The sequence below is a fragment of the Platalea leucorodia genome (assembly GCF_965183815.1).
Source record: "Platalea leucorodia genome assembly, chromosome: 10".
Classification (NCBI taxonomy): Eukaryota; Metazoa; Chordata; class Aves; order Pelecaniformes; family Threskiornithidae; genus Platalea; species Platalea leucorodia.
In genome coordinates, this window is record NC_138832.1 from 21,781,981 (window position 1) to 21,798,339 (window position 16,359).

The window sequence follows — 16,359 nt, forward strand, 5'->3', positions numbered from 1 at the left end:
GACACTCCAGGGTGTGCATTATTCAGCTACTGTTGCACTTCTCAAAAGATGAGCTTAATGCACACCCTGTTGTGTCTTATTACTATATGCAGAGTGCAAAATTAGACCAAAATGCTCTTACATCCCAAGCACGCAGTGTGTTTCCATTTGCAGCACAGGCAGCTCTCTTTGTTGTGTGTTAATCATTACTCAAGCATACTGTACTTTGTGTGCCCACCACTCTTGCCCTGGCAGTTGGCATCCTACTGCGCAAGGGGTGATTGCTGGTTTTGGTGAACAGTAGGCCTGCTTCCCCTTGCAAATGTCAAAGGCGTTTCAGAGAAACTATTGTCAGAGTCCTAATGACAGGAAACATTACTCAGTCTGTAAAAATCCAAAAGTAAAGCGGCGATAAAGTAGCGTGAAGTAACCAGTTAGAAATCCTTCTGTAGGATGTACCTAAGCCTGGTTGTGAGACGGTGTACCTCTAACCACTGAACCCGAGTTCCCTGGGAGTTAAATGCCTCTATAGCACTAAAGAGCTAAAGACCTGGGCTGGAGCCGATTGATAAACCTCTACATAACCCAGCCGACAGCAGGACAGAGCCCGTTCACAATACACAACACGCCCAAAGATCGGCAGCACACGGAGATGGAAGGTCACTTACTGGAGCAGGGCTCACTGGGTGGCTAGAGGTAGTCTGGGGAATAATACAAGTCTGCTACCCTGGATGCAGCACATGAGGAGTTAAATCTCTGGCAGCCTACAGACAGACACACAGGTGTAAAGAGGCTTTGCTAACAAGGCTGGTCCCTACAAAGGCAGCCAGGAGGGAGCCTATAAATACGGCTCATTGGGAAGGAGAGAGAACAGTAGTGAGGATTTGCTCTGGGTCGTGGAGGGCTTGGTGTCTCTTAGCAAGGTTGGATAAATGTATTTTAAGATATCTAGTAACGAACAGCTGAAAGCAGCTCTCTTTGTAAGGTCTTTGACTTTCTTTTCCTTTGCTTAGCTTGTGTAGGTAGTTTGTTAAATGTCAAGAGAAGGGTGCGGGTTTTTCTTTTTTCTCTCTCTTAGATGCATTTTTTTAAAAGCCCTGATGCTTGAATAACTGCATTTATCTTTTCCCCTCCTTTTTCAGTCAGTCACTGGCTGCTGTATTCGCAGCTTCTGCCTCAAAGGAGGAACGCTTTCCCCCTTTATCACTCCTATTACTGTCAAGTTTAATCTTGTTTTTCTATATGGAAGTTATGGTACCCAGGGCTGTGAAAAGGATTTTCAGCTTTACACAGATGAGGTATTCATGTTGCTCAGAATATGAAATGGGCACTTGCAGACAAGGTAGTAATGTTACAGGTGGGGATAGTGCTAATCTTGTCTGCTTCTGTCTACTCCTGAGGTTTTCTAAATCTGGATCTAGGGCTCTCAAAATGGTTGTCCTAAGGTTTGGGATCAAATCGGAGGTATCTATCAAGACATGTCCCATCCCTTATTCTGGCTCGTATCACAAGCCCTCACCCCAAAAATGGAGCACTCGGGCAGCTGCTGTATGAAGTCATGTTTTCCCAGGCAGCATGCAGCACGTTTAATTAAGGGATAAGAAGCAAAATGGTGGTGCAGAGACATAGAGGCTCCCTGGGGTCTGGAAGCAGATCAGTCTAAGGCCTCAAATCACAGGAGCTGAAGCTTATTTCTGATTATAGCTAAGCAGCAAGACAAACCACCGAAACACAGAATGGGAATAGCATGAATGATGGCTGCTGTGGCCTCTCTCTTTTCTATGCCTGGCTGATCCAAAGACCATGCATTGGCTAAAAATTACATGTCTTGTGGTGAATATTTTTGTTGCCTTCTTGCATAGCGTTTCGATAACCTGCATCTTAACAAAAAAACTGTCTTGTTTTAACAACAAGGCTATGCAAAGCAAGCCTTTGCTCTGAAGGCTGTGTTCTACGTATTATCACTGAAGGGGCAGCAAAGATTACAACAACGCATCGTAATTGCTGATGTTCCTCCTGCACTACTCTGACAGGTTGAGTTCATGTTTAGATCAGCTTCTTCTATGTCTTGGGTTAACCTACAGTGATGGAAGCAGAAGAGGAATAAATTATTCCACCCCAAGGGCTCTGCTAAGCTCTTCCAAGGTTATTTTCATTAAGTGACCTGAATAACAAATTCTTTTCCATTAACCTCATCACCTGACACAAGTTGTTAAGCTGAGTCCTTCAGAACCTTATTGTCACTACTTGCATAGGAGCATGTGCCTTGTCCATATTTCATCTTGGTAATGTTTGCTTGAGAAATTCATGCTACCATTAACAACGAGTGATTGAATGCTTGTTACCATCTTTCTAGACTTAATCCTCATAAACATAGGCTGCTTACCACTGTACCACCGCTTCTCTGAACAATACTGCAGTGAGTGAAAAATCTCTTTTATTTTCAAAGGCAGGGGGAGAAACAACTTAATTCATTAGAAGAGAAGAAAATGGAGGATTAGCTCATAAAAGCACTGTTCAGTATAACTAAGCTCTCCTCTGAATGGAAAAACAAGTGTTTTCCAGTAAATAGTGCGCTGCTGGAAAGAAGCTCTGGATAGGAAGAGCAGGAATCTCCGCTTATGTTAGTAACTAGTACAGTGTAAGAGGAGTGAAACCACGGAGCGAAAAAAAACCAACCCAGGTACTGAAGAGCCGATGGCCTTGTTGTAGGTTTCTTAGGAGTTTTACTTTGGACTTAATCTAGTCTGGTATCTGAGTGCCCCTGGCGCACGATCTCTGGTTTAGTGTTGTGTAAAAGCAATCCAGCTCAAGGGCTCTGAGACTGCTCAGCGAAGTCAGCCAAAGAGCAGCAAAGGGGGAGGTGAAGGAGATACACCTCGAAAGCATGCTCCTCAGCCAAGCTACAAGACTAATATGAATGCATCTTTTGCCTTTTACGGACCGTGGAAACTAATATCCAGGTTTAAACACCAGAAGATTTCAAAGCAAGCTGTAGTATTTCTACAGCATCTGTCATCTATCTGTGCATATAAAAAAGGACAACTAGGTGAAAAAAAAAACAACAACCTGTTCTGCAGCAAAGGAACCTGCCAGTCAAGTGCAAAATCTTGAACTCTGAGGAAAGAGCCTGGCTCTGTCTAATGACTGTTTGGGGGTGGTTTTCCATTTCTATCCCTGCGTCTTATGCTTTTCTGCCCCTCTACATTGACAGTCCTCCTGATCATGGTCTGGTAACCCTACCAGACACCACTCTCCCTTCATGTTCAGGTCTCTCCTCAGTGTTCCCCTTTACTGGTGCTCACAGCTGCAGTCTCCCCAGATAACCCTTCCGTGCTTCAGACCTGAACTGAAAAGGGAGTATGTAGAAAGTGAAGCAAAGCCTAACCACAAAATCCTTTACTTTCTTAGTTTCGTTAATCTCTAATTGTAAGCTTCTTGGGTCAGAGATGATCTAAATCTGCATCCTGTCTGGCACTGAGAATGCTGCCACTTTTGTTTGAAAATAACTAATACTTTTACCTGTTACAGGTGCAATTGCCACATTTCAAGCCATCCCCATTCCATAAACTAGCACCTCACCTGGACCGGTGTAATAAATTGTAAGTAAAACCATGACAAACTGTGAATATATTAACCTGCATTATTTTCAGCTTGCATAACTTTCTGATACAACTATATGTGATAAAAGATTTTTCCAGCTGCCAAAACAATGTTGTACTAAACAAAACAAACTCATGCAACTGGAAAACTTCAAATGTAATACTTAGAAATGGAAGCTTGGGTAACTTGTTGAGCAAGGATTTCCTATTTCTAGTCTGTTTTTCTGCATGCAGCCCTATGGGGGAAGTGCATATGCCAGCCACAAGCATGGTAACAGGCACAGCTAATTTCTGTCATTCTAAAAAGAAGATTTTGTACTACATCAATTTAGCGCAAGGCTTAGTGGTCAAAGGAGCTTTAGCAGTGACTGTGATTTTGTTCAGAATCGCAGTCCTGTGGTACTTCTAGCTGCAGCTCTATAAATAGAGAATGAGAGACGGAGTCAGTGTTGCTAGACTGCAGATCAGCCATGTTGCCAGCAAAAGGGTCTTGAAAAAAATACATATTGTGCCTGGCATGACCAACTGAATCCTGCTCCTTGCCTAAACCCATAAACAAACTCTTTCATTGACAGAGCCCCATGGCCATTTGTTTCTTTATGTGGGACTCTAGAAAAATGTTACATGCTTCTATAAATTTAAGCATTCATTTTAGGTGATGCGGTGGTGCCACTTTCAGTAACTGAATATCTTAATCAGAGATGCCTTGAGAGACATCTTGTATCAGAGTGATGACAGTATCTATATTAATAGGGAGGTTGTTTTTTTTCTCTAAAGAGCAATTCATTGAATGAAATTATGTAATTAGGTTAATGAAATATAATGAACAAGACAAACTGATAACAAAAAAGTAAGGTACTTTAAGGGCTTTTGTACTGGTTATGAACAAGTTCATAACTCTGGCATAAAGCACATGTGGTTGTAGATCTACTTTTGGGCAAGCTCTGCTGTTGTTATTGAAGTATTCCAGTGATTTCAGTACAGCTGTCCCAGAATATCCAGCTGCAGAAAAGGCTCTTCCTGGTCTAAAATCTGCACAGTGACTTACATGCCTCTAAGGCCAAATAAAATCTCTGCCCCTCAGACTGATACTGCAAAACAGAGAAAATCAGTACGTTTTAGTGCCTTGTAGCAAGCCAAATGCTGATACTAGGTTACTAGATGGTACATAGTAACACTGAAATAGGTATCTTTGAATAAAAAATAGCATGATATAACGCATTACTACTGAAATAATGTGAAAAATTAGATTTGTGATACTTGTATAAGCAAACTTCTTTCTCCGCAACCAATAAACAAAAGCAAAATATGTCAATCCATATATATCTGCTCTAGATTCTTCAAGTTTTAATTTGGCTTCTTATCCATGTGTTTAAAAATGGGGGTTAGAACAAGGGATTAGTTTTCAGAGCTAAACTGAAACCTAGTGCATTTGACAGTGGCAGAACTGCATCAGAGCTTGTTATGTTCAGCCATGTGTTTAGGAAATGCAGCACAGCCAGAAAGATTGTCAAAAGATGTCACCATTTGTAGTCGATGCTACATAATAACTTCTCTTTTGTTGGGGATTAAAAGAGAGGAATCCAGAGCGAAGCCTTCAGAAGGAAAGGATTTTGCAAATATGCATTTAAATGGCCTATGGCAACTTATTGCAGACAGAGCACTCTCTCCTCTAAGCCGCTCTCCCTTTCTGATGCGGGTGGAGGAAATAAGGCGAGGCACTTGATGATGAAATGAAGAAAGAGTGCAGTCAGTGTGGAGTTTATTCTCCGAGTCACAGAGGGACACTGTTAAAGAGTTAGCTTGTGTTTGAAACCTCTTCTATTTAAATGAAGTGCAGTCTTGAGGTCTGCTTTGCCCTGAATTCCTGCGTCTTGCTCCAGCTACGAACTACTGAATCTAGCAGGAAGAGGGGCTAGTGAGTGCCTACGGTTGCTTGGAGAAATAAGACCAGTGTTGTGCCATGAGCAATTGCACCCTCTCCTGGTTATGACTTCTCATGTGTGTAAGAATGGCTGAGAAGTTCATCGTAGTCACAATGTACATGTTATGTCATGTTATCTCTATGATATGACCAACTATCAAACGAATCTTGGTTTTATCATACGCTTACATAGCCTGGGGCTAGCTGAATAATGACACTTGTCCAGTTAAAACAAACGGGGGACGAAAGTTCGGGACTGTTGCAAATCCAGACATGAATGAAGCCGCTAGAGAAAAAGTGGCATAAGTAGTATCAGCACCTGGCTCACAGCATGTTATGGATCTATCAAAGCCTTGCCAAAAAGGCAGAGATGCCCTGGCTGCTTGCTAGATTTGTTTCCTGAGACCCTCTGATACCAACTCAGATGTAAGTCTAGTATTCCTGACATGAGAGTAGATTGAATTGTCTACTGAAGTTTGGATAGGCATACATGCCTGAAGCTGGGTTTTTTTCCCCATCTGGAAACACAAAATGCTGTTGGTTCATTTTTTTACCTTTCTTCACGACCATTGTAAGAGTTACTCTGTGATAGGAGCAGCTGTTTTGGGTAGGGGAAAAAAAAAACCTAAACCACAACGATTTTTAATGTTGTTTTTAAGTTTGGAAATTAATTTTGTTAAAGAGCTTACTTAATCCAGTCCTGCAAATTTCTTAATGACACTAAAGGCCTTGGAATGTTGTTGCACCTTAGGTATTTTTTCATTTTATGGATAAGCTTTCCCCTCACCCCAAGCATGCTGATACAAAGACAGTCCATCATTAGCTGGAAACCTGCAGGCTCTGTGTTCAAGGTAATCTTTGTTTTATTATGGCTACTCTTTTTCTAATATTTTCCAGGATTTATTCTGGGAGGGAAGAGTTGTCCAGCTTTTTAATTCATTTTATCTGGTCTCTGTATTTTCTGCTCTTAGTGGTAACAAGGACAAGATGTGCTAATATAGCCTAATAATCATGCTATCTATAGCCTTTTATGTCATCGTTGTACATAAAATGTCCCTATTTCCTGCAATTTATTACTGTGTGCAGATGAGAGATGTTTCATTAAGTTTAGGTGAAGTAACGTTGCTAACAGGGCTTGAAAAGGGAGGGCTTTTTTGCTTGGGAGAGGTGGGGTTGTGCTCTTATTCAATCACATTCCTTTAAAAAAAAAAGAAAATAATCAGATTCAATCATAAGACAACATCACGGACAGGAGCGAGTGACCGCATCTGGTGCCAGCCCAGCGCTGTGTGATGTTGCACAAAACACATCTTGATGCTCACAAAGCAGGAGGCTGCGTTTCTCCCCATTTTGACTATTAAGCTGTGCTTTTGGTATTGTTACTAGACTAACCAAGAAGACACTGTGGCTTCTGAAAAGACCCCAGAGTTTGTGATAGCAAAGAAATGATAATCTAGACAGGTGGCAGGGTCTCTCATGAGAATAAAACTGTGTGGTTGTGATCTTCCTTTATTACTGCTTAGGCAGTGACTTCCTTTGTTATTTCTCATGCTAGGTAGTTCAAAACATCTAGCTAATGATATGCTCCTCATGCTTCAGAGACTGCCTCTAACTCATCATCTGCCTGCCTGAAGAGTCTTTAAGTGGAGCACACAAGCCCTCTCACACTGCCATGAATTAAGTACCAACGGCGCACATGATGCTGAGCCTCTTGCAGGCTTGAGCAGTTTTCCGTGTTCTCCCAAGGCGATGACAGAGCACAGACCTTGGATTACAGCGTTCCCTTGCTGTAACAATGCGGAGGTGAGCAGGGAGAATATTGTTCTCAGTCAATGCCTTTTCGATTCCTGCCCCCCGCCTTGTTGCCACCAAAAGACTGCCCAGCGCAGGGATAAACAAGCCATAAAGGTGCCATTCTACTTTGCAAACCCAAGCACAGCTCTATTCAACAGCCAGATAAAGACTAGGGGACTTCCACTAAACCGCCCTGCAGTTCTTTGTAGATCCCAGAGCTTTGTTTCGGAGGAGCCTGTAATTTGTTGCGTTCGATTTCCCCATACAAAGAAGCTTCCCTTGGAAAATGTGTTGCAACTCTTGCACCAGGCAGACTCTCCTGCGTATTTGTATCAGTGAAGCTAGAGAGCCGTGTCAAAAGCCCCTTCTGGGTTTCAGAAGTCATACAGACCAGAGGCAAAACCATGTCTTGCGTGATGTCAGAGGGCTGATGTAAGGGAGCAGCTAATGCTGTCATTGGGGCTTATGAGCAAAGGGTGGTGAGTAAACTAGGCACATTCGTGGATGCTGGGTAGGTAATGAAATATGTTTTTTTTGAAACTTAACACCTTAATCAACAGATCTGTAGAAAGACCAAAAGTTTACTTGTGTAGGAATGGGAACAGGACTTTTTTTCCCTACAAACAGTTTGTTACAAGCAGTCCACACAGCTGAATCCCATGCTTCCATCACTCCTGACTGAAAATACACTGTACAGTGTGCCGAATGCAGGCAAGTGCTAAGATCACTCCCACAAATTAATAAAGATAATTCCCTGGGAAGCATCTCGTATAAGAGCGCATTCCCGACTTCTCCACCTGTCTATATGTTAAATTACAAGCACGACATGTTTGTGCATGCTGTGATGCAGTTCTTGGCCTGACCCTGCCAGCTCTCCTAGGAACTAATCACAGACTTTATGTTGGCCCAGGAGAAGGAGCCAGTGACTTATTTGCCACCGTCAGATGTCTGGTAGCTGGCACTGCAGCCTGCGAGCCCTACCCTCAATGCTACTCATTAGGTCTACGCAATATATCACCCGAGTTCTTCGTTTTGCCTCACACCTCCTCCTCATAGATTTAAGATTATTTGGGGTGGAAGGCAGTGGGGAGAGAGGAAAGAAATTCCCAGTTAAATGTAATCATTAACTGAAGTGGTCTTTGATTTCTCTGTTGTTTAGTTTAATTAGATGGAATTCATTTCGAAGGCAGCCGCCAATGTCAAAGGCACGTTAACTATAGCTGTGAATTATTACTGCATCAATAATAATAATGAAAAGCTTGGATGCTAGCAGAGCCATTAGGCTTTGGAGCAGTAACAGCTAGTTTTCTGTTTTCAGACACAATCTTTCTTCCCTATTACGCCTTTCAAATATTTTCATACTGAGAACTTGTGGCCAGTTTTTCTCAACTGCTTCTATTCTTCAGAACCTGCTCTTGCTCAGAGTGTATCTAACCAGGTTCAGCCTTCCCTTTTCACTTTGGACCTCTCATATTAACATGAAAATGGCTGGTTTGAGCCATACCAAAGGGCACAGCATCTGTACTGAGTCATACCAATCAGCCCATTACCCTCTCGGTTACAGTGCTCAATAGCAAGAGCTCAGTGAGAACAGGTCATGCCTATAGACTTGCTTGATACAGATGCCCAGGTTTCAGCAACACCTTCCCGAATGAGCTGAACTTTTTAAACTTCAGGAAGAACACAAATACTGCTGGTGTGCAATGGTTAATACTGCAGAAGGGCTACACAGACCTGCTTGCACTTTGGGCTTGCTTTGGTCACTTTGCTGTACTTCACACCTTTGTAACGCTCCAGCTTGCTGGCACCGGCCTTGTCCATGGTGTTCCAGAAAAAGACAGTGCATAAACCCAGAATATCTGTACCACCACATAAGCAAGTCGTCTTTGTTCAGCCTGTATGTTAGTGATCTCCCCACATCCATCCTCAGCTTACTGGTTAGGAGCTAGTGCTGCAAGGCTTAATTTTAGCTGCGAAGTCCACAAGTCTCTCCTTCCCTTCTAAAAGAAACATAAACCTTTTACTGAAGGGGACAGGGTAACCTTTCTCACAGCTACAAGCCCCGGATCCTCTGGTCCTGCTGCAGGGTACCTCTGTGCACTTTGCCTGCAGGTGAGACAGATCCACAGTAGGGCCAGGGCATGAGAAATACCAGCTGCTTCTGAAACTCTTCTCTTTCTAATTGCCTGCAGAGTCCAGCTTTTATGTCATGAGATGTTTGACAACTGATCTGCTTCCTTTGACTTAAAAAGTCCTGTCAGGGATAGCACAGGGCTGACAATGCTAGCAATGAGCTTGTGCGTCCAGTAACTATCAGCAAGTCTGCAGAAATCAAGGGCTGTTGGTGGTAAGAGCTAAACTTTGCACTGGACTCTGCATACAGGACAAAGAAACCTATGTGAGTAGGAAAATTAAGCTAAACCACGTCGTATCAAGAAAGTTAGTGGATTTGGGCAAGAATAAAGTGATTTAATGCAACATGTAATTTCTGGTTCACAAAAGATGGTCTCTAGGCTGTTGATCTATGATATTTACACAAAGATTAAGGCAGATTTTCCCTCACCAGCTCATCTGAAAGATGATTTTTGAGGTCAAATTTTAAGTTTGCTAATACTATCAATTGCAGTAACCTTCCACCAGCAGGTATCTGAGGATTAGCAACTAAGACTGAAAACTTGCCTTTTATTCTCTATAGTTTCCTCTTCACAACCATATTCTTCCAGGGTTTATTTCTGTAAAGCTCCTTCTTTTGGAAGACATATGGATAGGTATCTGTTGAGATCTCATTGATTCAGAAGGCCTTTGGACTGTCAAATCATAAATACTGAGATCCCTTTTCTTTTTATCCTGATTATTGAGGAATTGCATTTGTAGTCCCATCTGTGAACCAGATTAATTCGGAGCCATCTGCCATGAGCAAATTGCTAATTTTGGCAGATACCAGAGAGATGCTAGTATCATCCTTATGTAAACATTTGATGTCAGCTCTGATTGTTGTGAAGAAAACAGCTACCCGTAAAGGTGCTTATGGCTACACCGTGAACGTGTAGTAATTCAGATGACTGATTACAGCTTCTTAAAGAACGGAAGGAGGGCTCAGCAGTCAGCACAGACCGTGTCTGATGCGCTGCAAACACATCCACCGTAGCAAGGCAAAAAAAGATGCGAGATCTGTGCAAACTGAGAGCGCTGCCCTGCGAGCTGGGATGCATGTTTAGTGGAGAACCGGGACTGCTTCACAGAATTCACACAAGAGGCTATTAAGAAAATGCCCCTGAAGACCTCGTCTGGAGTCAAAGGGAAAATTAGTACTGATTTCAGTGGGCTTCAGAATGTCTGGAAATACAATATTACTAATGATAAATTGAAAGTGAACCAAATATGTAGGAAAATGTGAATTTTCAGACATGTATTTCCTGCTCTTTGCTGGTGCAGTTCAGGTGCAGACTCCAGCCTGGCTGAAAACATAACCCACTGTATTCATGTTTGTATAGTAAAAAAAAATTCTGATATGACCTTTAGGAAAAAAAATGCCAAAACTCAAAGATCAAATAGGCTGGGAGACACAAGATTTTACTGGAAAAGAGCATTTGTTCAACAGGCTTCATATATACATTCCCTTGCTCCTACGATAGTACTGAATCAAAAAAATGGAAGAAGTAATTTCAAGTTCTCTGTTAATTCCAACCCCATAGAACCCCAGCCAGATCTCTGTCTTTGACACGTACCTATCGAATAGTACAAAAAGTCTTGTTTTGCCATTATATGTATTGGACCTGTCCTGTGCACAGACAACTTTGCAGTTTAACATTCCTACCCCAAAAGAGATGAGCCACCTGATTCAATAAGCCTGGGCCAAAGTCAATATTGTCATCTTATTGAAATAACACGACCCTCATCGTGTGGAAGACCTGAGTACAGATTGCCATGCCAAGCAGTCTGCAGTGCACGTAAACTGCTCTTCTGCCACTATGCAGTACAATATCAGCCTCTTCACTGTCCTGTAAAGCAAACAATAACCATCAAAGCACCAGATTAGGCTCACTTTTATTTCCTGGAGAATACATATTCACTGACTGCAAATCTCCGCAGGAAAAGCAACACTTGCATACCCTCCAGGTTCCATGAATATTAGTTTGTTTTGTTGTTCCTCTTAATATTCATGAATAGGCTGCTTGCTTTCCAAATGTCTGTCTTCTATTTGGGGAAAAACAAACTATCCTACAAGTTAAGTGACCAGTCAGCAATACAGAGTGACTGGCCAAAGCAACTATGGTTTAAAAAAAAAAGCTCAGAGGATTAATTGCAGTAAATTACGTAACATTTGGAAATAACAAGTGAACTTACAAAAATCACAGAACTAGAAAAACTCTAGTTTTTAAACCTCTAGTTTTTTAACCTCTAGGAGAGGTTAGCTCTGATCTGAAGAGAATGGGTGCTTTAAAGCCTGGGCTTTACTCTTTGCTGGGAGTGAAGCACACCAGCGCACCTCTATGGTCTTCCCATGGTAGCAGAAGTAAGACGCTTGCACCATGATGACTCTCTCACTGAACCCAGAATCTCCCACAGGTGACAGTATCTTTCAAAACAGCTGTAACTTTATTAGCCACAGAGTTATTCTGGCTGTAATTGGTGAAGTCTTCTCCCCAGCTTTATCAAGAGACTCACAGAGCAGTACACAAAGCCGTGGCTGTAAGTTGTCAAGACCGGACAGAACAGATTTGAGGAGAAATGTTAAGTTCTTAAAATAGCCCGTGAACCTTGCTTGGAGGTAAACCTAAAAGGAAATACATTTACTTGAACATATCGCTGTTCCACACACTCATCTATCATGTGCTTTGTAGCAGCCTTTAGAGAGAGGTGGTTCATGCTCCCGGCTCTCATACGCTCCACGTGTCAACAGAGTAATTTCTTCCTCTTCCGAGACACCCCTTAGACGCGCGGCTGCAGTGCGGGAGAAGCGTGTTGTTATAGTTACTGGCTATGACTTACCCCTGCCATTGTCATGGTATTTTCAGTAATCGGTGCTTAAACAGCAGTCTAGCAAAGGTTTGCAGAATAATGACTGCCTGCGTTCACTTAGTACCAGGACACGAGCATCCCTGCTGCCCAATCTCTTCATCCATTTCTCCCTGTCTCTTACATCGTGTATGAGACCCTAATTCTCTTACATAAGGAACACAACAAAGGTCACTTCTTATATTTGAAAGTTTTTTTTACTTCTGCTCCCTGGAAAGGTCATCGTACAGGAGAAAAGCAGAGCTCTTCCCCTCAGGCAGCTCTCGAGACAGGTATGGAGCGCCCAGGACACGTCACCTTTTAGAGACTCTGTGGCTGGTGAGTGAAACTGCTTTGCAGGTCAAGTCTGTAAGGGGCCATGGCTTTCCACCCTGCTTTGGGTCTATCTTTCGCTAACTAGATATAGTCACGGTAACCCCACAAGGGGCTGGCATAATGCAACCTGTGATGTTTTTGGTCAGGGTTGTGGTACAATGATAAGGTTGTGGGAATGAGCGAAGATACGTGCCCATAAAACTGATTACGCTGAATGATGCTACTCAGCTGCTTTTGAGATGCAAAGACAACAATTAACTGAGCTGACGTGAACAGATGCAAATAGGAACAGCTCTTCATGCCTGGCAGTCAGAGAAACAAGACTTTGGTACAGAGTCAAATAATAACCTCGCAGAGGCAGGCAGCAGGAAAATGGGAACTAACAGGTTTTCACAGACCCCAGACTCAGATGAATGAAGGCAGTGTACTGAACGTTTAAGAGAGAGGAATCAGAAAATGCTGCTTCTGCACCTTTGCCTGGAGTGCACAAAGACAGACAGCCCCCAACTGGAAACAGGCTGCTACACGTGAGTCAAGGAGCGGCCTTCACACAGGTTTGTTCAGGCAAACTGAACCTTGTGTACATTTAATGAATAGATTATAGTAAACCTTATATATAAGATGTGCTGTGACACTATCTTACAAATTTCTCAGCCAGACAGAAACCGTTCCAGGAAGTGTGAATTTTTGTTACTACTCAACCAAAAAAGCAGGTTTTCTATATGTTTTAGAACATATAAGTAGCTGATCAGGACAAAGCTGTGCTAATCTGATTTATCAGGTGCTTTTTGTGAAAGCAATTACGGGTGGGATTCCCAAAGGACTTTCTCAGAAAGCATCCAGCAAAGATAATTACTGAAGGTATATCGATACTGCTGTGGAAGTAGCATCAGGTACTTGTGTTCAGAAACCCCTCCTATACATCAGCTTTGGGATTTGACAAGCTAACCAACTTTGTCCCAACTTTGCTTAACTAAGCACTTCTTTCCATTTAATGTTATATCACTATACATGAAATAAATGTTAATTACCATCACTGCATGAACAATCAGTGAAACTGCTGAAATGGAAGTCCACTCCTGCAGCCCTCTACCAGCCAAAACCTCCTGCAGTCTACAGAAGAGCCTGGACCACAGCCAGGGAAGTTAATCCTAGTTTGTACATAGGATCTTGCATCAAGCCAGTACTAGTCTAAAACATACTGATGAAATCTGGTCTTGTAACAAACCTTGTAAATAAAGCTGAAACTGGCACTGCATCTCTTCTCCCACACATGTTCTCCTTCAAGTTGTAAACTTCACAGCAGATACAAACCTAGCTACAGAAGAATAGCTGCACACTGGCATAGAGATACAGAAAAATGCAACAGAGCTACTATGAAATCTATCACTGAACTAGAGACGCTGGAGCTGAATTTCAGCTGTAATAAACCAACCTTATTTCATGGACCTCTCTCTGTCCAGTTAAGCCAGCAAGGCCGTGAATTTGAGTGGACCCAAGTTTTGGTATTCAAGAGATCTTACAGAAGTCCACATGAATTCCATCACTTGCTTTCCATGACATTTCAGGAACACTTGTCATTAACCTGCAATAATTTCTGGCAGTTCCTCGTGCTACTGAAAAAAAATTTTCTTTTATGCTACTTTCTGTCCTGTTGGCCTATAGGATGGTCAAACTTTCTAGAAGACCAAGAAAAAAAAAAGGCTCATTCTCCATCTGTGGTCCGTATTTTGCTACTTATATTTTGTCAGACTAAAACCTAGTACTAACATTTCAGTTTTTAGGTCTGATAGAAGAGATTCTTCATCTCTCTAGTGCTTAAACCACACATTAGAATCACATTGCGACAGCATACAGAATGCTGCCGTTTTAGCTTAGTATTAAGCTGAGCACTTGAATGTTGTCAGGGTTGATCCTTATTGTTTGCTTTGGCTACATAAAATTACTATTGAAAACCTATGTACTAAGGGGCCTAGCCACTGAAAACATTTCCTTCTATGATTGACTGCTATTAATCATTTTCTTCTTTCACACACAGAGGGATGTGTTCAAGTAGACTTCAAAATGAGGCTTGACATATAAGGATTATCCAAGTTTTGAATGTTCCTCTCTAAGCAGTGAACATGCAAAAATTGTCAGTGGACAGTAATGTACATAAATTATTCTAGTTATTGGCAGTAGTACTTGCAAATGAAAAGAAGCAAAAAAGAAAAGAAAAAGTTCGGGACAGTGCGATACGTGACACTTGAAGTGACAGGATTCAGACTTTGTGGCTTTTCACAAAGATCCTTATGTAATTTACTGATGGCTTGGTAACTAAGGATCCTTCCTACAAGTCACAGTAGTTCATTGCTCAGATATATAGCAGCTTAGCTCATGCTGTAACGTTATGTACTGCCTCAGCATTTCTGAACTAGAGCTCTCTGGAGATGGAGACCAAGATGATATGTCTGTACTATGGCTAAGTACTGAAACCTAGCAGACTCTTTGCTTACTTACAGTTATTTATAAGCTTGTGCGTTTTCAGGATTTACTTATGAAAAGCAATTCCACTTAATATCAGTACAACAGCATGGCTATACTTCATATTTATAGATTGTAATATAACTTCAGACAGCCCCAAATTCCTTTACAAAGTGCACATCTATAAATCAACCTATAAATCAGCCTGCTCACAAACACTGTAAGACTGAAAAGAACACTGAGTGAAATTGAAAATGCTGAGTATTTAAGTCCGGCAGAACATGTTTGCTCAGACTGGGAAGTTATCATCCAAACAGGACTGCCCACGTCTACCCTGGGCATTTAAAGCAATGGACCTACATTAAGGACTTTGTTTTATGACTCCTGCACAGCACCTCTCTGTGCAGTACCACTTTACTAACGCAGGATAATAGCTTAAAACTGAACTGGAACACTCAACTAACCTGTTTTTCACCACTCGGCTTCCTGTAATTCAGCAGCAGTTCCACAGCTCCCACCACCTCTTTCCGTATTGCATACAGCAGAGCATCTCCCACATACACGCTGTGGCTCAAAAGCAACTCCATGATCTCCAGATTTTCATTCTCTATGGCTATTAAAAGGGCACTGCGACCAAGAGGATCCATACAGTTAATGTTGATGTTGTAGTAGATCTCTGCCTCTTGCAAGGCATGTTTCACACTGGCATAGTCCCCCTTCTCCACAGCGCTGAGGTAGGCCTTCTCTTCCGCTGAGAGCTCTGCCTCCGCTCGCACGATCTGTAATGGGATCCGATCTCTGTACGGTGAATAGTTTACCTTTTTGTAGTATAGCTGGGCCATTGTTCATAGTGACCGGGCAACCTAAGGGGGAAGAAGAAGCATGCATAAGTGGCAAAACAGACAAGCAACCCCTATCTGTTCCTCGCAGGGGACAAATTTCCAAAGGTCCATCGCGGTAAAAGCTTCTGATCCCTTTTTAAGCTGTTTTATTCTCAACACAGTGTCTGTAACACTCTCTGAGCAACCCCACGTTAAAAGGCTACTTGAAAAAATAAAGGTTACACTACTGTTCAGGTATGCAGAATGACAGGCACTCAGTATATTTTTAAATCTGGTTTAAACACTATGCCATTGATTTCTTTTATCTGGTCAGAAGCATGATCTTGTTGTTTATGGACAATCTATCGCATCTGCAAATAGGTGGGTTTCTCATCTTTGCTTTATTTCCCACTCAATGTTTTTTTCACTTCCCTCCTTTTTC

At 42.1% G+C, this 16,359-nt stretch overlaps 1 protein-coding gene across 1 annotated transcript in view; it reads right to left on the bottom strand.

The window, feature by feature from the left end:
* TRPC5 (transient receptor potential cation channel subfamily C member 5) overlaps nucleotides 1–15,938 on the bottom strand; it is a gene marked incomplete at both ends in the record, with an annotated part of 68,288 nt that extends 52,350 nt beyond the window's left edge. Inside the window, one exon of the mRNA XM_082323601.1 lies at nucleotides 15,561–15,938. Within this exon, the coding sequence (XP_082179727.1) occupies nucleotides 15,561–15,938 (378 nt within the window). The remainder of the gene's footprint in view (nucleotides 1–15,560) is intronic.
* Between the last annotated feature and the right edge of the window lie 421 nt (nucleotides 15,939–16,359).